The 21708-nt window shown below is 42.4% G+C and overlaps 2 protein-coding genes across 5 annotated transcripts; both read left to right on the top strand.

The window, feature by feature from the left end:
* The first annotated feature begins 846 nt into the window (after window positions 1–846).
* il17rc (interleukin 17 receptor C) lies at window positions 847–16641 on the top strand. 4 transcript variants are annotated; one of them, XM_076269377.1, is made up of 15 exons: window positions 847–993; window positions 3856–4114; window positions 5659–5959; window positions 7299–7402; window positions 10930–11044; window positions 11322–11354; window positions 11548–11666; window positions 11767–11820; window positions 12795–12867; window positions 12978–13195; window positions 13330–13383; window positions 13591–13636; window positions 13804–13899; window positions 14812–14850; window positions 15015–16641. In XM_076269377.1, exons 2-15 carry the CDS (start codon window positions 3992–3994, stop codon window positions 15653–15655), a joined length of 2016 nt encoding a protein of 671 aa, XP_076125492.1. In that variant the 5' UTR covers window positions 847–993; window positions 3856–3991; the 3' UTR covers window positions 15656–16641. The 4 variants fall into 4 exon arrangements, with proteins under 4 accessions (XP_076125492.1, XP_076125491.1, XP_076125493.1 ...); XM_076269376.1 differs by having other exon boundaries at window positions 847–1001; XM_076269374.1 differs by lacking the exon at window positions 847–993 and adding an exon at window positions 2619–3318.
* creld1a (CRELD disulfide isomerase 1a) lies at window positions 16164–20323 on the top strand. The gene is made up of 6 exons (XM_076269379.1): window positions 16164–16227; window positions 17480–17661; window positions 17769–17852; window positions 18211–18306; window positions 18833–18973; window positions 19418–20323. The coding sequence occupies exons 2-6, from the start codon at window positions 17493–17495 to the stop codon at window positions 19636–19638; spliced, it is 711 nt and encodes a 236-aa protein (XP_076125494.1). The 5' UTR covers window positions 16164–16227; window positions 17480–17492; the 3' UTR covers window positions 19639–20323.
* The last annotated feature ends 1385 nt before the right edge of the window (window positions 20324–21708 follow it).

The raw sequence follows: 21708 nt of genomic DNA, 5'->3' as shown, positions 1-21708 counted from the left end.
AGTGAAAACATTAGGCTGTGTACAATAGTAGAACAGTAGTAAAACAGTAGTAAGCAGTAGTGGGCAGTCAGTACTCAAAAAACATGGACATGGAGAGGGTGGAGAAGCAGACAGACTAAGCAGAGAAGTCTATGTCTCCTCTTCCCTTTAGTGAGGCATTGAACAGTTCATTGGCCCTAGGAACAAATGACTTCCTCAGCCTTTCAGTTGTGCATGGCAGTGAGCGAAGTCTCCAGCTGATCAAGCTCTTTTGGTTTTTGATAGTGCTGTAGAGCGGATGACATTCATTGTCCAAGATGTTGATCAGTTTGTTTAGGGTCCTTTTGTCAGATATTGAAGTGATGCACTCCAGTTCAGCTCCCACTACAGAGCCAGCCTTCCTTACCAGCCTGTCAAGTCGCCCAGCATCCTTCTTCTTTGTGCTTCCTCCCCAGCATACCACTGCATAGAAGAGGGCGCTGGCCACAACAGACTGATAGAACATCCTGAGGAGCTTGCTGCACACATTGAAGGACCGCAGCCTCCTCAGGAAGTACAGCCTGCTCTGTCCTTTCTTGTAGAGTGCATCAGTGTTGGCCGACCAGTCCAGTTTATTGTCCAGGTGGAGACCCAGATACTTGTAGGTGCTTACCACCTCCACATTGACCCCATCAATGGAGACTGGTAGCGGAGCGGGCTTAGACCTTCGGAAATCCACCACCATCTCCTTGGCTTTGAAGTGTTTAGTTGAAGGTGATTGAGTTTGCACCACTGCACAAAGTCCTCCACCAGGCTCCTGTACTCCTCCTCTTGCTCGTCCCTGATACACCCCACAATTGCAGTGTCATCAGAAAACTTCTGCATGTGTCATGACTCGGTGTTGTAGCGGAAGTCAGATGTGTACAGGGTGAACAGGACTGGAGAGAGCACAGTTCCCTGTGGCGCTCCGGTGCTGCTGATCACAGTGTCAGAGAGGCAGTTCTTCAGTCTGACGAACTGTGGTCGCTCGGTCAGGTAATCTGGTAATGATGGTCTTTTAAACCTTTTAAAGTATATGCATGCTTTGTTTTATCCAGAAATATGTTTTACCCTTGTTATAATGATAACTAGACTAACACAGAGTCAATGGATATAAATATCCACAAACTGAAGCCCTTGTCGGACTTTAGCAAAGCAAAGGAGTGTTTGAATGCACCAAACAGGTTTGTGAACATTTGATCCAGCTCTGATTGCTTCTGGAATGTTCTTTTCCTGATCAACAACATTCCAGCCATCGACTCAGAATTGTATTCAGGCCTAAGCCTATACTTAATTTTTGTGATATGCTTCTGACCACATACCAATGTCATAGAGCGCTGTCTTAGACTTATAGTACTCTGAGTAAGCCTGTTGGAAACACTTTCACTGAAGTTTTCTTTTGTAATCTAGAGTAAATATGAATGCTTTACTATAAAGTGGAACTATAAATGCTATTTTCACTTCAGTGTAGCCTACAGTAGGCGTACACCATTAAGAGACAGGCCACAAACTAAATCCATGTCACTGTGTTGTCTGTCTATGGCAGTGGTTCTCACTTTTCAGCACAGCCAAAGGACCACCTCAGAAAATAATTGGCTCTACAAGTTACCACCATTATTACTGGCATTAAAATACAATGGCACTGGTCAATTTCACATTGTATACAGTATACAGTTCACATACTGTTTTGAGTTGTTTGTTGCTGGCAAGTGCCATGGAAGCCATTGATCCATCACGTTTGCTTCTTTTTTCTTTGCTTGCCATACCGTGAGCTTCGGGGGGTACAGCTATTTCGACTGGTGACGTCACTCTCCATTTAGGCTGACATACATGATTTCACACTTGTGGTTCACACAGTCAATTTTCTTTCGAATTATAGGTCATATGACCGTGGCTGGCTGGCCGACAAGTTAAAAGAAACGAATCTAGCAAGCACAATGCACCCTACACGTTATGGGAAGGGTTGAATTCGGGAAGGGGCAAACACTTTCAAGGTGCGCCCCGTGCGTAAAATTGCGCGCCACCGTCAAACAATATGTTTGTGATATAGCAGTGCAAACATGGATATGCATACAGACCAATAGCACATAATTGGAAAACATACGACTTAAATGTAAGACCCAGAATTGTTTACAGATGGGCTACAGAAAGTCTCCCGTTTAATAGCCAAGTTCACCTAGCCTTGGCCTGCCTTTGGTTCATTTGATTCGTTTTACCTGAATAGCCTAAGCCTACCAAACATCAAAAATAGTTTAAATGTAACTTCAGTGATCGCGTGGTTAAGGATTTTGGATGTTATATATCTGTATATAATTTGAAGTTATTATGTCATCTTTATAAAAACAAACATTGGTACTCCTGGAGTAGGCTACCACTAGAAGGAGTCTGAGAACTAGGCTACTGGTTTATGGGAATCACAGTAAAGAATACAAGCACACAACCACGCATTTGTCTTCGGCTGTGATTTAGTGACAGTTTGGGGTCCGTTTCCCAAAAGCATAGTTGCTATGATGGCAACTACCTTAGTCTCACTGCCAAATGTGAGTCCGTGTGAGTTACGCATGCACAAACACTTAAGCTTCATATTGTCACATATGACGTTTTTTTAAGAAAAAAATTAAGAAATAAGAACATAATTTGTTAGCATTTATTTGGTACTAAAATGTGACAGAAATACGACCGAATTTTGTATTTCTGTATCTGTAACGTGTGACTCAAATAGCCTACTGTCAACAATTTGGCAGTGAGTATGCATCATAGTTAGCAACTATGCTTTTGGGAAACGCACTGGACTGGACTTGACTTTGATCACTAGGCCACACTCCTGGTTAAAGTGACAATTTCTAAGACCTGAACTTAATAGGCCCTATCCCCCACCTCGCAATGTGCTTGTGTTGTGCATTTAAAACAATATGGTACGGTATGGTAGGCCTACTGGGTGGGGTGCAGTAAAATATTGATATTTACTTAACCCGCTGTTTAAATAAGAGTGAACCAGTAAACCAGCTCCGTGTTCTTATCAGTTTCAGCTAATTTACCTTCAGGGAGAGCATTGCGTCAGAGATATAGGGGAGGAGTTCCGCATAGTCATCGCATTGAATCATCCACCTGTCGCGTTCGGCAAAAGTTTAGTTTTACTGGAGCTAATCGTAGTAGGCCTACCTTACTGTTTTCGTTACCACTAACTTCAGACCATGCAAACGTTCTACGATTTTTAGGAGCTGGGTGACATGGACAATCTAACCTAGGCCTACAATCAGTAGGCTAGCGTGTGTTAGCCTACTTACTTACAAGGAACTACAGTGTCTGTCAACTTCGAATGTGAGTAACATCAGCCTTGGGTAGCCTAGGCTACTGTTATTTATTCGCTGACTATTTTAAGCTAATTGACATTTCAAAATGTAGGCCTTTTGCCTAACATTACGGGCTAAAAGTTAAATATCCCAAGATTTTTGTACTCAACAGGCAACAATATTACCAATTGTAAGATTTTCTAAGTTTCCACATCCTGAAACATGAGCGGATATGTCACTCCTTTGGGGTTGGCTCCTAGGACGTGCCCTTACCTGTAGGCTACACGATCTGCTCCGTTTGTGACCGAATAGCCTTGTTTCCTAAACGGGCATGTCATCTTTACTTTCAAACATGTTCAGACAGTGGGCCTAGCCTAGATATAATTGATGTAGTAGGCTAATGGACCAAAATACTGTGCTCAATTGTTGTCGGTCCGGATCAACCTCCTTTAATGGGGCTGCGTGAAGTTGCCTTGACTTGAATGTAAAACCAAGATTTATTACTGAGGAAATCCGTTTTACCCTGGTGTCACAATGACAGAGATTCTCCGTTTTTATCATACAGGTTTGCTTTTGGATCCATGAATTACCCGACATGTAGGCCAGTGATGTGGTCAGTCGTAGGCTACCAACATAGGGGAAATTTATAATTCCTATGTAATTACGACGCAACGTTCGGTAGAAGGAAACTGAAACTGTCGATGGCTACGAGGCAGCTGAATTTGTTGGGATCCCTACTGATCATTCTTCAGTTTAGTATAAACACTTCCGCTCACCTGAAGAAGTTGGAATATGACTCGCAGAACCCCTTCAACCTATCCGAGGTATGCTATTGGTAATTTCATAATCAGGGTATTATTGACTCAGCTTCTTTTTACCCACAAACAAACAAACAAACAAACAAAAACTTTATTATGAGCCAGAATAGAATAGGTCTTTATTGTCATTGTCACAGATAGGCCTACAACGAAATTTAAAGGTCTCTCCAGTGCATCATTATTTTATCAAGAAATGTGAGCTGGCCTATTTGAAATGTAGGCCTAGTTCAATCAAATGTCCATCAAATATGTATTTAGAGAGAGAGATAGCTGATTTGGTAATTTCTGTAAATAGGCTATGCAATAGAATGAGCAACTTGTTAACTGGTATGATAACACATGCCACCATAATACATCCTACAAATATATCAACAAATATTTAACCTTGTTGCCTGATGCCAAGAAACTACATTTGTCTCAGATATCCACTCCAACATACTTTGAGTTTCATGTTTCACAATTGCTAATGAACATGCCATGAACCATGTTTTATTATCTTTAAACAGATGTATAGCCTATTGAATAAAAACAAATAATGACATGTCAAGGTTTAATATTGAGTCTTTTGAAACAAAGTGCCGTGATTGTAAAACTATAGCACCTTACCTAAGCAAAAGAGGTTTTGAATGGGTAAGAATATCAGCCCAAGTAGCCCACCTCAGTAGATATCAGCAAATCAAGAAGATGTGAAGTACCTGAACAGGATAGTAATTTTGCTAATAAGTAAAGCAAAATAATGTTGCTTTTCGATTAACCCTGACCTATGAATAGTTTAAAACTATTAGTAGCAAAATCAAAAAAACAATACCAAGTTTTAGGCTGTCTTAATGCAATATGTAGTTATTTTTTATTTGTCTTCTCATCTTGCTGTTTGGTGTTTAATGTGTTTGTCACAGTTAGATAATGTACATTACATGTCAAATAAAATAGGTTTCCACCTCAATTCTTATTCTGTTGGAAGATGAATTGTGACCCAAGGGAATTTGCCCATCATAATGACTCAACTTCAATCTAACTACAACTAAATATTATAGCTATGGTGGGGAAATGCATATTCTGAATCTGAAGAGAATTTGTCATTTGTCTGTCATTTTGACAGACCAAGTCATTGATAGACCCAATAGACCCAATCTCAACAACAGTATTGCTGATCAAGCCAGAGAAGAAATTCAGGTTTTGTGCAGAGGCATGATTTTAACCGAGGCCGCAGGCTTAAAAATATTTAGTGAACACCACAATCCTTTCCAGTGACTGCATACATTTCTGCTGTGATCTCCCAGATAGATACACACACTGGAATCATGGTCTTCACACAGCTTGTGGAGACCCAGTTTGTCCTGTTTCACACCTCCCGTGCCCTTGTGCAGCATTGGCCTCTAAGGCAGTTCTTCCAAATGTGTGTTCTCTGTGACTGGAATTGTACCTATAAGCCACAGTTGTTTTTGACCATGGAAGGAAGCAAGTACGTCAGAGGGAACATGCATCTAAGAAGACCACATTCGTTACATGTTACTAACACCTCTGTGTTTCACTGTGGTATGTTCCTAAAGGGTCTGTCGGTCTGCGCCATGGAGAGCATGTTTCCTCTTCTGTTGCCATGGCCACACTCTATGAAGGTGCTCAGCATCCAGGCCGAAGTCTGCCTTTGCTCTACAAAGAGCAGTATGAGTATGTATGAACTCTGTCTACAAGTGCAGTTAGAGCTCAGCATCACTAATGACTCCTTCCCTGGAAGTGATGATGATGGTGGTGGTGATGATGAAGATGATGGAGAATACCCCGAGGAAGAAATCTCAACAGCAGGGGGAAAAGAGGTGGAGCCCCAAACCTCTATTGCAACAAGTGAAGAACGTAGGTTGTGTGTGTGTCTGTGTGCGAGTATGAGAGAGAGAGGGAGAGATTGTTAGTGAGTCATTACAAGCAAGTTGGGACTAAAGAAGCATTTGAAAAGCCTATTATTTTGCTTTTAGTTCTGATCAATTAATATCAGTAAATACAGCTTACAAATGTTGAAATTCAAGTGTGAAATACAAAGGCTGGTCTGTATTTGCCCCAGGCAGGTACAGAGGTTTACGGTTTCTTGGGTTAGCTCTGTGTCTGCACCAAACTTTTCATGGGCTGGGCGCAATGTACTATGAAAGACCTTTATTATACCATAAAAACTTGATTATTAGTAGCCCTGGCTTTTATTTGCTTGGGTCGCTGAGCTCAACTTTTATTTTGACCTGGCGTCTATATGGGCCAGGTCTTAAATTATTTCCCCACAAAACTTTTGCTCAGCAAAAGAAGGGAAATACTACCAGATTAATTATTTCAAAGTGAGTGAATTTTTGGCAAGTTGACTAAAAATTAGGCTGTCCAATAACATATCAATTACAAATGATCCATTAGATCTAGCTCCAGGAGACAGGGCCTGAGTTCGGCGGCGATATAGGTAGCGGGAAGCTACGTCAAGGTGGGGACTCTCCAGTGAGGTGAAATTTAATAAAGCAATCACACCCTGAAGCCGGGGTTTCATTGTACGCATTTTGACGCTTTGCCGCTCTTGCACGTGCTGCGGTCGAAGTTCAAGCCATGTTGAACTTTGACCGCAGCAAGCTCTAAGTCATAGGTCTTTAGCACTGAGCCCGTCGGCAACCACAACAAACACCTCAACCAAGAGCAACTTAACGGTGAGCGCAACGCATGCCGTGTACAATGTGAACGCCCCCTTAACACTGTCAAATACACTCAAACTCGCACCCACCGTATTATCTAGGCGAACCTTGCACACACACACACACACACAAACACACACAGAGAGGGAGAGAGAGAGATTTAAATTTAAACATGTAGGAACTCATGTGGCTAACACTGCCTGCCATTCATCAGTGGAAAATGTGTGTTTTAGGCAGTGGCGTCTTCTCTAATTTTTGAGTGCAGCATATCAAAGCAGCATAGAACTAGCTCAAGCAGGCGATCTGGAGGGCTTCAAGAGGCTGTATACAGCCAAAAAACTTCCATTAAATAATAGACCAGGCTTCTAATTTAGACCTCCCTTTATTTGTCCCAACCTGGCCAGCGAAAGGGACCTGCGTATAATTTGGACTAGACTTGTATTCAAGTTTTCACAGTATTTTCCTGTGCATTGAAACTGTGGCTGACTGTTTCTTGACTGATTGCCCTGACGTTCCAGTTTTGCTCCTTGCAGCTGCCTCCTTGAATTTGTGCTACACCATCGCGCAAGGGCTCCCTCGTTGTTACAAGGTGGCGTGTGCTTTCCACTCTTCACGGAAGCATCCTAGGCAGACTGAGGTAAGCAGCTCATGTTCGTGGCCACAGGTTGTTGTAAGGGGCGCAACTACCCATTTTTGTTGTTAGGGTGCAACTACCCATTTTATCAATATTAAATGATACAACCAAAATGTAACACAAACAACTTAAGTAAAACAAAAGGCCAATAATTTACACTATTACTGTGTATTTTTAACTTGATAAAGTTTTGATAATTGGTGCATTGTCACTTTAAGGGGAGCTTAGTCAAACGGTTATCATAACGACCTTTTGCCAGCTCTTGCTCTTGCTCTTGCACAAAGGATAAAGGCCCGGTTATACTCGCCGCACCGGACCGGTAGCGCGACAACGTGACGTCAAAATGACGTAGATCTCTCTTGCGCGCCAGGGTTTTGGCCGTGTAGCCCACGGTAGTGCACCACTCATTTTTTTTCAGACGAGCGCGACAAGGCGGAAACAGGAAGATGGACTAGTTCGAGGGCAAGCGAGTTGCAGTGTTACATTCGTGAATTTTTAATAGTTTGCTGGATAAGTTAACAAAGTTACCAGTCAGAGTTGCAACACATGGAATTAAGAGGAAAGAATAGAAACGATTTATTTTCAAACAAAGGATATCTATTAAGGCCTGAACAAAATCTCTTTCCACTTCAGGAAATTACACAAACTCAGCCAGCTGCTAGCTAGCTAGCCAGCTAACTAAACTGTTTAAATGATTAAAATTTCCCTCAGGATGACTAAAGTATCTATCTATCTATCTATCTATCTATCTATCTACCTGTGCGCACACCTTGGAAACTAGATGATAATGATGGTGGTAGTTGTGAATAGTAGGGATGTGACGCTCGAAGCTGACGTTTCGAAACAGTGTCGAGCTTCCGAAACGCAAGTGTTTCGAACAGTGTTTCGAAGTGTGGTTCAAAACGCCCATGTCACGTGACCATGGCTTAGTGAGGCTTCGTGGTGTTTCAATTTGGTTTGGACAGGTGCACAGCCTTACCGCGCGAGCCAATTACCCGAGTAAACACCTGTTTGATCTAAATTACAAAGTCCCAGAATGCTTAAAAGTCATTCAAACACATCCTATCTTTGTGGGTTTTTTGTGAGGAGAGAGATTTTGAGAGATATAGCGACATAGAGACATATAGAGATATAGCGATTTATAGTGCATTCTTGTGATTGATAGGTTAGTGATATAGATTAGTTGACAGGCTAGAGACAGACAGTGAGCGATAGTTTAGATAGATATAGTCTAGTGACGTTAATATTTAGATAGTAGCAGAAGTAAAAAAATATATGACTGATGCCTTTATTTCAAGAACAGCTGACCCTTTGAAATACTGGCAGGAGAGGAGAGTGGTTTATCCAAACCTAACTGTGATGGCCAAAAAATATTTGTGCATGCCAGCAACAAGTGTGCCTTGTGAAAGAATTTTTTCCAAGGCTGGGGAGGTTTATTCAAAAACAAGAAACAGATTAAATGCCAAGACGGCAGAACAACTGTTATTCCTAAATAAAAATGTATGTTGACATACAAAAAATGTGTTGTTTATTTTTCCCATGTTGTACCTGTTTAGTCTAACGCATGTATCCTTTATTTCCCTACAACATGTTCCCAAAAAAAACCCTGGGCCATAAGCATAGCCTACATTTTAAAACCATTGTAGCATTTTCCTCTCCAGCATATTCCAAAGGATAATGTACTATGAAACTGAAATAACAAAACATCTAACTGGCAGATATAAAAATATTCTTGTTATTGAAGGCATATAGTCTGAAATTTCTAAGCACCAGCAGGGAATCGAACACCGGACGCTCCGGCCGAATGCAAGTGTGTTAACCACTCAACCACGTAGCTGTGGACGAAATCGTGCGTTCCATGTTGGCTATTTATATTCTTCGTCTGAAGCAGTTGTGCTTCACGGTCAAAATGTGATGGTGACATCTAGTGGCTAGTTTTGCTAACATGGAGTTACGGGTGTCGGATTGTTTCGAAACCTCGACACATTCCGGCGCAATTGCTTCGAACGTTTCGTTGTTTCACAAAGCCTCGTTCTGCCCATCCCTAGTGAATAGTAGCAACCAAAGTCTGAAGTACCATCACAGAGGCTAGGTAATAGCAGAGCCCGTTTACTGTCTGCTACTAGTGTTTCTTAATGCAGCTTCTTCTGCTGTGTAGCCTAACGTAGTTAGCGTTAATCATTTCACAACAGCGACACCTCTGTTCAGGAGAATATTGCAACTAGTGTCGTGACCACGACGCGCGAGTATAAATGGTTACGGCGCTTCTGTGACGTCACATTGTCGCGCTACAGGTCGGGTGCGTCGAGTATAACCGGGCCTTAAAGCAACACGCCACCCAAAATCAGTAGTGATATATGTTCTTACCGTAACTTTCACGAGTTGAGTCGTACCTCTCCCGCGTCGGTAGGTGCACTCAAACGCTCTGTCGCGCGGCGCGAATGTGTTAGCATGTTGCTATGCTAGCGGGCTCTGCCGTGGCCGTAGAGAGAGGCACATAGCAGTATTCAAACACCTCCACGTTTTACCTACTTAAATACAGTTGCAGGAGTAGTTGATGAAAAATGTTAGGGCACACAACATGAAACGTGACGATTTTCCAAGCGAATAAACATGAGAACTACAATGTGTGGCGCAATAGCACTTGGGAGTACTTCGACCTAGCGTGGTAATATTATTAACACCTAATTGTAGATCCTATCCACCACAGAGTTTAGAATCCATGCTGGATCGACCCTCAGCCTCTCCCTCCCCTCTGAGCGAGAGAGGCACACACACTAGAGGTGGTGGCTGGTTGTTTTAATGTAGGCTATATGGGTGATGCAGCGCTGCTGACGTGAGGCTAGAAAGCCCTTGCCTGTTCTAGAAAGACTGATCTAATGCAGCAAATATATTAAAAGGCAAAAGTCGTACATTGGCTAGGCCTATCCCCAGAATATCAGCAGCAAACTCAGTCTCTGTCGCGCAAAACAGTCTCCAAATAAAACGCACATCGGCCTGTTGCCTATTCTGCCAGCTTGTGACAATATATCGTCCAAAATGCTTGATTGCATTGCATTCTCCACATTTTTAGCTACATTTTCATGTACCACATCAGCATTTTTGTTCAGTGAATCTTCGCTTCGCGTCGGGGCCGTTTTACAACCTCGACCGTGCATTAACTTCTGTGAACAGACCACCGTGTCGTCCATTATCCCTTACATATGGAATGTTAAAACGGAAGCCTTGTGGGGCCAACTATGATGCTGATAATGGAACTCTCTTGAAAGGGTCTATAATGTTGGCCTTAACTGTAGCCTGTCTTAGTGGTCTAAAATGTGTGAATAATGATAATTGAGCATGTTTTAATCACTTAAGAACTGCTAATGACAGCAAATGCACTCTTTCATATATTTTATATGGAATTTCCCCCATGACTTTGGCGCGCCCTCCGGCGTAGCGCCCCTTTGTGCTACATATGTTGAATGCCCCTTTTTGCGCCACTGGGTGTTGTAATGTGCTGTCTTCTTTGTGGTTGTCGTTCTGTACAGTGGTTTGGTGTGTTGTTGAAACCGAAGGGTTTGACAGCTGGCAGCATAGTGCATGTGACTGCTGATTCCATCCGTAAGGTCACAACTACCGTCACAGTACCCACAATAGCCACAAGTAAGTGTTTACTTCCTATGACCGTTAGATGTTCATATAAAAAACGAAAGTTGACTTGCACATTAGAAGACATCCATAAGACTTTTCTTTTAATCACTGGCATAAAAAGTGCTACTGAGCGATACTCAGTAGCGTTGAAAATGTTGAACATGCTGAACATGCCATCCCCACATGAAAGAGGTGTGGTGGCCTACTGTACTGTGGTTCACCTTAATATCTCTAGGGCAGAGCTCTTGCAATGATGGAATGTTGATGTTGTTTTGGTTGTGTTCCACAGATTGTACAGAGTCACAGCTCAAAGATTGTGTTGGTAAGTCAGTGTTTACAGTCCATCGTGTTCCTGTGATCATTCAGTGAGAATGCGTGTAAATCCTATTGAATGAAATTAAGCCAAACATTTATGCTGTAATTTTGTTTGAAGAATGATATGATGATTTCATTATTTAAGTGTAACGATAAACACATCAAACACATTGATCCAAGTTGTTATGCTGAATTGTTAGATCCACCTAAACTGTCAACTGAAGTGGACCTGAAAAAAGGGGAAGTTCATATTAAAGTTGAAGGCAAAACGGACAAGGTGAACATTTGTGTGAAGTCAGAAAGGGCAGGGATTTGCAAGGTAAGGCCATTTTTTTTTTTTAACGACACTCACTATTAGTTGTTGGGGATATAGAGGTGAGCTTTGTTCCCCACTTGACATGCTTTGCATATCCCAACAGCCATTTCCCAGACCCATTCCACTGCACTCTGTCACCCCCTGCATGTGCTTTCAGGTAATTACATAACAACACTCGCACATTATTTGTAAACTCATAGAAAGCTATGACATACACATTTTAGGGTACCTTTGTTACAAAAATAGACATTATATTTTAGTGATCAAATCCAAAATGCATTTTTAACTATTGATTACTTCCACTTACCTTACAGTGACAAATGGATGATTTGCAAAAAAAATTACAGTTTGAAATATTTAGATTATGAGATTCAACATAGCATGTGTAATGCAAATTACCATATGTGTGAATATACTCTTATGCAGTTAAAGAGTTGGACACAAGGTACCTTACACAATATAAACTGCTTTTAGTCATTTGCCATAGGGCTTTCCATTTTTGATTGTTACTTACAGGAGAAATCCGGCGAGTTTTCACATAGATCTCCACTTCTCGAGGTCACAGAGTACTGTCGGTACGAAAAAACGGAAACAATCGGGGACATGTGTACACACACCTACTGTATATCACAGCACTTATTCTCTCCACAGCACAAACATATTTTGTATAATTTGGATTTCTACAACAAATGATACAAAGTTGGTTTGTATTTGGTTCCGTCCTGATGTATTTGGTTCCACTTATGACTCTTTGTAAATTGACATTTCCAAGCCCACATTTCTGTTCTAAAATTAATTTATTGATGAAGTACTATGTAAATGTTGGAAATTGTCATTTTTGCATAAGAAACAGCTGGGCTTAAGGACATGACCTCAGAGTGTAGCGCTGTAGCTGCCTGGCTGCGTTAGCAGCTGGCTGTAGCAACTGGAGCTAGGCAAAACCAATTGTTTTTCATTTTTTTCCATACTGACAGTAATCGGTGACCTCGAGAAACGGAGATCTATGTGAAAATTCACCGGATTTCTCCTTTAAATGTGACTATGTTCAATGTATTTTAATGTGCCCCATCGTTGTAATGTGCAATACTATTGTTATTATCTAACTATGTAACTCAACATCTCTGTGATTAGGCATGGAACAAAATGGGAAAACGCTCTGAAAACTGTCTCTTTAGGAAAAAACAGGCTGCGGACGTCCACAAAGGTAGAAAATTTCTGTAAAAGATGCCTAGCAGTATTAAGGCTTACGATGTGATTCCGTAAAGCTGCTGTTGTAAGACAAGTTGCCTCTCAACTCCTCCCTTTCTCTCCCAGTGCTACGTCAGAATGTTTTGGCTAACGTCACGGCATCCGTGGTGCTCAGCCGAACCTACAGCGGCGTGCTGGCTCTGAGCTGGAACGTGAGTGTGCCGTGCCAGGAGAAGGTGGTCGTGAGGCTGTGCCGCCTAGGGCCTGGTGGGACCTGTCGGGATATGGAGAATGGCACCCCGGAAGGAGGTGACGATTGGATAAGCAATGACAATGGATCATGGGTACGTAATTTCAGCTCCAGTGCTCATAGGTCACTAGACTAGATTTGACAATAGGAAAGTGATCTAAGTTAGTAAGTTAGATGAACTGTAAACATGCACACGAATGACTGTGTTCCTGCTGTTGAATCTTTCAGAGGTTATCCGGGTCTTTCCTGAATGTCAGCCCTCACCATCCTCTTTGCATTAGGGTAAGTGTCTTTTCAAGGACTCTCTTGTCTTCTCCAGAACAAGACAAAACACACTTTTATTCACTTAAATATATTCAATAAAAATGCAATGATATACAATTGATCAAATAAATTAGCTGTAGAATTGAACAATAGAAAAAAATGGATGATGGTTAATAAATAACCCCTAATCCTTATCTAGTAGTCACCCTGCTGTCTCTATTTCAGATGGAGGTGATGGGAGAAGAATTTGGTCCATTGTGTCCAAAACATGGTGAGAATCTAAATTACTGTAATTTTTTTCCCACCAAAAATATTTTTTTTGTTTATTTCCTTTGTTTAGAGAGTCTGAAGTATGTTGAAAAAATTACTAATGATCATACACTACTGACCTTATGTGAGAATCATTATCGGGCTGTACTCTACAATATGTCTTCCTAGCCAGAAGATGGCACTGGAGTATTCCGATCGTTGTGGTGGTTCTGCTTTTTACTCTGATCATCTTTGGACTTTATTCAAAGAGGACAACTCTTGAGAGTAAGTGCTTCTTCTTTTTCTCCCACATTACTTCCTTATCTGGTTCCTTGCTGATTTCAGTCATTTATCGTCATCCCAGGTAGCCCCTACCTGCTGGAAAAGTAAGCACAGGCTCAATTTTGTTTTTAATTTTGTGAAAACAGTGGTAAAGCATGTGAACCAGGTAATCTCTATTGTCAGATTCTATTGTCTGGTTGTTGGAATGTTGCATCCAGTGCTAAAGGCCGCAGGTGAAAGGTCAGGGGGATGTTGGCCACATCTAACCTTTTCTCTTGGCCATACGGCCGTTGGCCCTACAGTATCTTTAATTATTATACGGCTCTTCACAATGCTAGTAGAACGCTCCATTGACTTGAATGGGATTTCCCAACGTTTTACGGTAAAATAAATTCATGTAATTACCGCTGCAAACATATAATTACCGCTGTCAATGGCAACGGGTTTTGTGCTGCTGATCATATCACTCCGCAAGTATTCCGGTCACTTCTTGCATTGGAACTTCATTCAAAAGTGAAAGCAGACGGTGACCGGCGTTCTATACATTATCCCTTACTCAATGGATTCATTGTCCTGAACCATGTGGACAGGTGAAGAATCTGTGGGAAGCATGCAAACCAAACACACACACACACACACACACACATACACTGGCGCACACACACACATGCATGCACACATCTACACCTGCACACATCCGCACATGCATGCACGCAGACACACACACACACACACACACACACACACACACACACACACACACACACACAAACACACACATGGAAATATGGGCACATGGTGTAGCTTTTTATATTGATTTTGAAGAGCAGCTTCCTAGCTGTAGCTACAGTGTACAGGCCCTGCTGCGCTGTGGCATGGCATCCATGTTCATATGAATTTCTGTTTCTTGAACAGAGTGGATCCAGAAGTGGCAGAGAACGAACCTTCGCCAAGGTGTGTATGGATATGTATGCTTATCTGTTATCTGTTATCCCTCCCCATGAAATACATTTAATTGGAAAATAAGCACTTTTAAAACACACTTTTTCTCCACACATCCCCCCCTCCACTCTCAAACAAATGCACTCTCACACACACACACACACACACACACACAGGAGGACGGGGTCATGTGCTGCTGCTTCACCCCCCGTGTGAGGACGGGTCCCTGTCGGAGCAGGTGTGTGTGCTGGGCTCCACGCTGCGGTCTCTGGGCTTCGCCGTGTCGTTGGACCTTTGGAACCTGATGGAGCAGGGTGCTCTGGGCCCCGTGCCCTGGCTGCACGCGCAGATGGAGCTGCTCCGCTCCTCGGGCGGACGCGCCCTGGTGGTACTGAGCCGAACGGCTCTGGAGCGGGCCGAGGAGTGGACCTGGCAGGGCTGGACAGGGCCGCCTCGCGCCGGGAGGTTTGGAGACAAAGACTCAGACGGGGACGCAGCTCCTCCGTCACCCGCCTTACCGCCCGCAGACGTGTTCGCTGCTGCTTTGGGCTGCCTGCTGGAGGACCACCAGAGAGGCTGTGCGTCGAGAATCTTCTCCTTGGTGCAGTTTGACTCTCACAGCCCCTTCCCCCCAGGGGGAGGAGACCCCGGCCTGCCACTCCTGTTCCGGGGCCTGAGTTTGTACAGCCTGCCTGCAGAAAGTCAACCTTTTCTGGATTCTCTCATGGGGCTTGGTGGGGTATCTGCAAGACCCAGGGGGAAGTGGCTGTCCAGGACACTAACAAACTCTGGTGAGGCAGTGCCTCTCCAGCCCTGAGTTTTTCCTCATTTAAACATGATGGCTGTCATGACGATGCCATCGCCACAGACCTGTATCACAGCACTTATTATGTCTGTACACAACACAATATGTTGTATAATTTGGAACCTGTTAAAGTGTATTTGGTTCCGTCCGGATTTATTCTGCTTATGCTTCTTTGTCAATTGACATTATCAAGCCCACGTTTCCGTTATAAAATGAATTTATTGATGAAGTATGTAAATGTTGGAAATTTTTATTTTTGCATAAGAAACAGCCTTCACTTGGGCAGTTGCAGGAATTTGTATTCATCTGACGACCTAACTTTTTGACCAGCGGCGAGTTAGAAACTGCTTGCATATCATGTGTGCTATGTTTAGAAATATAAAAAAGCTATCAGTAAGTGGTACTCAAGATGGCATGTCATTGGCCGTCACAACACTCCAGCGAGTGAGCGGAAGAGCACAACCAATCCGAGCGCTTGTTTGAGTTGGCCAAGATATAGATGACACTCCCCCACGCAGTTGTAGCACGAAACGGAAGCACGAGACAAGCAATAAGATATTTCTATGAGACCTTAATGGATAGAGGTAAACAATCATTTTATGTATTTGAGTCATTTTGGCATGTCATTCTACTGTTCGATTAAACAGTGTTTGTTGAGGACCATGTGCAATTCTAGCAGTTGTAATTCGTACACCCGAAATAAAAGTACTATTTTTGCCTTGTCACCGGTAACATTTTACGCACGTTTAAACGAACAGGTCCTGCGTCTACGGGTTATCGGTTTGGTGAAGGCTTGTAATAATGATGTATAATAATATATAGTGACAGTATATGCACCCTGAAACTAGCCTTCAATTCGTAAAACAGTTCGTTGATTAGAAGGGATACTGACATGACTGTGGGAAGCAGGTGAAACACAGTGTAACAGAGTATTTTTGTGAGTGTCGTTACGAATAATAAATAATGGGAGTGAAAATAAAACAAGTGTGCTGTCACAATCTGTTTCACTCTCTTTTTGTTTGTTGTTTTAAAATAATCTCTCCTGTACATGTCCTTTCAACAAACCTCTTTCCAGATGCATATTGTGTTACACAGTAGATGTCCACTACAAGTGGTTTAGTCACAAACTTGTTAGTTAGGTAAGTGGTGAGCCTCCTCAAAGAAGAGCGCTAAGGCTTCATGCTAACAAAACGATAATAGGGCTCTAGTTTTGGGAGTTATACCACTGAGTCTTAATTAACCTACTCAGGTTTATGACCTGATACTTGATATAGATATAGGTCTAACCAGATCTCATCTTTGTGTGTGTGTGTGTGCAGGGATGTAGTGGTAAAATAAGAGCTGGGTAAACTATGAATTCTGTGATAACGGTGAGGTGGACTACATGTTTGATGATGGTGGAGGTTATTGTCCAATGTTTATAACAATACGTGGTATTAAATGGTTCCTAGAGTGGTTATGAGTGTACATATTGTGAATGTGGATAATACAGTATACTTTTTGAATGTTAAAAGTTGCCATTACTGAATAAACTTGGTGGTGGACAGGTGGATAAACTCTAATAAGTAGGTATAAGTCTAACCTGATCTTGTATTTGTGTGTGTGTGCTTGTGTTTTTGTTTTTAATACCTGGAACTTTTTCATTGAAATGTATTACATTTGCACTCTGTACAAGGATTGTTTTGCAACAGAGACCCCTTATGGGTTGGGGCATATTTCTACATCCATAGCTGAATTTTGAATATTGGATTTCCACAACAATAGCCCCTACACATCTCCCTGTATATTTATGGAAGGCAGTGTGACATGGTTCTTTTTGCGTTGTTTCCATTGTAGCTTTCATTGAGTGATGCCGCCACTGTGGAAGTCCACCCTGTCTGCCATCCTGTGCCTGTCTCTCCCATGGCTCGTCTTGCTCCAACAATGTTCCGACTCATGCAGAGCCTGCGGTGGGTCTGACAACCACACATGCCTTGCGTGTAAAGATGGCTGGAGCCTCCATGATCGCCACTGTGTGGGTGAGTGAACAGGACTCTTCTGAGCTCAAGAGTAAAGAGGAAGTGAGGTCATGTCTGTCTGAACGTATATTACAGTCTTTGGTGTTCCTCCCTGTTGGACTTTGCAGATGTTGATGAGTGTGACACCAAGCTGGCCGGTTGCCCGTCGAACACCTACTGCTTTAACACTGAGGGCTCATTCGAGTGCAGAGGTGAGAACACAGATATTAGGGATGCACGTCTGAGATCGCAAGCAGTGACGTCTTTTTTTCACTGTGCATAACTTAGAGTGGAATATAAAACAACTGCACACACAGGGTATAATGCACCAGACATGCAGACTCTTTGGGACATTCATTGTATTTGGGACATTCAGACTGTTTGGGACATGTCGGGGCATGTGTGGAAAACATAGGGATGCAGTGTATTAAGAACTGAGAGTAATGTGATGCCACCAGTACACCAGTGAAATTGCTGCCATGACAACGCCACGTCATAGCTTCAGTACTCTATTGTGCGCCCTAAAGTTGCTTTTGTTCTCCTAATGTTTTTCTTTCTGTATCTCTATAGGATGTGATCCTGCATGTGCAGCGTGTATGGGCAGTGGACCAGCTCGTTGTAAGAAATGTGCCACTGGATACACGATGACTGGCGCAAAATGTGTTGGTATGAGCTCAGCTACTTTGGCCAGCAGTTTCAATCACAGTGTTTTATTTCGCTACTCGCATCACAGCACAGGTTAATGTAAATGTAAATGTAAAATGTTACACGTAAATGTAAATCAGATTTATAGGCAAAGTATACTTGCGTATACAAGGAATTTGGTCTCTGCATTTATCCCATCCGTGAATTAGTGAGCACACAGTGAAAACACAGTGAGGTGAAGCACACACTAACCCAGAGCAGTGAGCTACAGCGGTGCTCGGGGAGCAGTGAGGGGTTAGGTGCTTTGCTCAAGGGCACTTCAGCCGTGGATATGGGCATGGGAGAGCAGTGTTCAACCACTTCCCCCACCCACATTTTTCCTACTGGTCGGGGATTGAACCGGCAACCCTTCGGTTCCAAGCCCGAAGCCCTAACCAGTCGGCCACGGCTGCCCCTATTAGGTTATGATATATAGGTTACATTTACAGTAAAAAAAAATTCATGGGTTTGGTATATGCCTAAATAACCAAAGTTATCTCTCCTCTAGATGTGGACGAGTGCAGTGAGAATGAACTGATGTGCCCTGGCCTGGATGAGTTCTGTATGAACAAGGAGGGCTCGTTCTACTGCCAGTGTGCTAAAGGGTTCCGTCGGGAAGATGGCGTCTGTAAAGCCATTCAGACATCTGGTGATTAACACGGACACATCACTCTCCTCATCTGTTTCTAGACCTCATCTGTTTCTCTCTGCATTCAGACCTGGAGTGTTTTTCAAGTATGTAGATAGTCACAGAGGTGGAAAAAGTCTAGCTTCAGAAAGTCCCACCATGTATTGGTTAAGGTTAGGTTATACTTTTACACCTTCAGTTTAGTGCCAAACCTGGGTAAGTTAACACACAGTAAGTGGTAAACCTTCGAAAAGAAGAGTTTTTTCGACTTTGTTTTGTAAGCCATGGGATTCTCCTATTAGGAGATTTACCACTTCTGAAGGGCTAACTTTGTCACTAAACCACATTGTATGGATGGCACCGCTAATGCAACAGTCTTATAGCTTTCCTGCATACATATGCTCAGGCACATAGAGTACATTCCCAAAAACGTAATGACTTCTCATCTTTCTTATGTGATTGAAGCTGCTCATGAGAAGGGCTTGTTTGATGACATCCAGGAAGAGGAAATAGAGGTCCTCCAGCAGATGTTCTTCGGTGTGATCCTCTGTGCTCTGGGCACGCTGGCGGCCAAGGGGGACATGGTCTTCACCTCCATCTTCATGGGGGCGGTGGCCGCCATGGCAGGGTTCTGGTTCTCAGACAGAGGCGATCAACTGCTGGACTCCATGTTGAGAGGACGCTAATATTGTCTGGACATAGTCACACACACAAACATACAGATCAACATACAGTATGCACAAAAGTACACACATACCTATTATTTATGGGGTTTTACTGGGACTGAGTGTGTCCAACACTCTGTATTGCCTGTCCTGAGGTTATGAATGGCTCTACAGTACTCTAAATGGGCATGATTGATCCAAAGAGGGTTGAAGCGGAAATAAATTATGTTGCTCTATTTTGTTAGTTGTCAAAGATCTTTGATTGAGCCTTTGTCAAGTCCTGCCTTCCTATGTTACTGCTGCTAGGTTAGCCAAACAAACAATGGCTGTGTGGGCTCAATTCCCATAGAAGCAATGGAAGCCTGTTGACTCGGTAAGCGTAATTTTGAGTCTGGAATATTTGAGGGTCAATTATTCTCCCCTTGACAGGTTCTCAAATAACATACATTTATGTGAGTCGCCTTGAGCATATCTATGGGAATTTCCCTCACGGGATCAAAAGAGTATATATACTTATACTTTTGTACCACCACACCCACACCAGATTTGTGTGCAGGCTTTGAAGATTAGCCCCTTTGTGTAGTTGGAAAGGCACGATGCTGACCATAACTAATTGATTGACCTCATTATTTCCCTTATTTGTTCCATGCTCACATGGAATTTGAACAAGTTTAAATCAACTGCAATAAAAACAATTGCTTATTAATGCTTATGTATGTACTCAAACATTTGCAAACAAAACGCTATTCTAATGTTCATTACTGACCCAATAGTAGAGGAAATATTTACACTCTTTACTTATGCATTACTTCCCCATGTCATCTTCCAGATAATGTTCCAAATATCTGTTCTGTGAGCCTGTTCGGAGGCAGCTGTCTCCCAGGCAGTTGTTAGGCCGGTCAGACTGGTGAGCACAAACAGGTGGCCACTGACGGCTACAGTTTGTGCAGAAGTTTTCTCTGCTCCTCTGTTTGTAGTTCTGGGTCATTCTCAACTTTTAAAGTCTGTGGGAAATTGTTAATATTGTTTCTCTGATATAACACATGGTTTGTTAAAGCCACAATTAAATCATTATTAATTAGTAAATGAATAATTACCGGTAGTAAATAGTTTATGCATGTTTTGAATAACAATCAGCTTGGAGAAGGGTTTATGTGGTAATTAAATGTGTAATGACAGTATAAAAACTACAAACCCCTTTTCATTAAAAAAAAACATGGTACAATAATAACAAATTCTGACTTTAATACAAGCACATTATAAAATTGAGAGTCAAAATAAATGTAATGTCCTCTGATAAAAATCTGATACAGTATACAAGAACTATCTCTTTTGGTAGGCTACTTCCAGCATCCAATGTAAATATATTTTCTGTAGTCACTAAACTTACACAACGACAAACACTTACTTCAGAAAGAAATTCACCTTTATTGAATGGATATAAACAAGCTGGCCAACACTCAGTAATATTCTGATAGAACACATACAATAACAACCACCAGGGGGGAGGGGGTGGATCGGAGCTAGGTGTCCCTGGAGACAGCCTCATTGGATTTACAAACACCAAACATGACAAACAGTACCCATGCTGAATAATATCAGTCAAACTTGCCCTCTATCAGCTCACCCTTAACTCACTCTCAGTCCCAGACCAGCAGATACCGTCACACTGGTGTGACGAGAATGTTGTGAAATTGAACATTCTAAAGAATATCTGGGTTTATTTTTATAACCTTACATTGTTGCAGAACAGAATCTTCTGTTAGAATGTTCAAAACTTTTTTGAATTTCCCATTGGGGATCAATAAAGTATCTATCTATCTATCTAAAACTCCCCTGCTGAAGGGTTAATGTTCAGTTCACCCACACACAAATACACCCACCCACCCGACGGCAACGCACCGCACACACACCCTCACAAACACATGCACCGACCCGACCGCACCTCACCACACACACAGCCTCACAAACACATGCACCGTCGACTCATTTCTCAACTCGCTGAACAACACCTCAGAGACATGCAAACTCACTTTCATAAAAAACAAATGCACAGGCTGTCCACCTACAGGGATACGACAGGAGAGAGAG

This window comes from Alosa pseudoharengus, unplaced genomic scaffold (genome assembly GCF_046254945.1).
Source record: "Alosa pseudoharengus isolate Yale_2024_CS ecotype anadromous, Long Island Sound unplaced genomic scaffold, YU_APseudo_1.1 YU_APseudo_1.1_scf_5, whole genome shotgun sequence".
In the NCBI taxonomy this organism is placed as follows: domain Eukaryota; kingdom Metazoa; phylum Chordata; class Actinopteri; order Clupeiformes; family Clupeidae; genus Alosa; species Alosa pseudoharengus.
Note: the sequence above shows the minus strand (reverse complement) of the source record. Positions and strands in the feature narration are given on the sequence as shown.

Excerpts from the sequence above, each read along its gene's own strand:
- il17rc (XM_076269377.1), top strand. The coding sequence starts at position 3,992 with ATGGCTACGAGGCAGCTGAATTTGTTGGGATCCCTACTGATCATTCTT. Across the intron at positions 11,667-11,766 it reads AAAGGGCAGGGATTTGCAAG|CCATTTCCCAGACCCATTCC; the intron begins GTAAGGCCATTT and ends ATATCCCAACAG. Across the intron at positions 13,196-13,329 it reads GCAATGACAATGGATCATGG|AGGTTATCCGGGTCTTTCCT; the intron begins GTACGTAATTTC and ends TGAATCTTTCAG.
- creld1a (XM_076269379.1), top strand. The coding sequence starts at position 17,493 with ATGCCGCCACTGTGGAAGTCCACCCTGTCTGCCATCCTGTGCCTGTCT. Across the intron at positions 18,307-18,832 it reads GACTGGCGCAAAATGTGTTG|ATGTGGACGAGTGCAGTGAG; the intron begins GTATGAGCTCAG and ends TCTCTCCTCTAG. Across the intron at positions 18,974-19,417 it reads TAAAGCCATTCAGACATCTG|CTGCTCATGAGAAGGGCTTG; the intron begins GTGATTAACACG and ends ATGTGATTGAAG.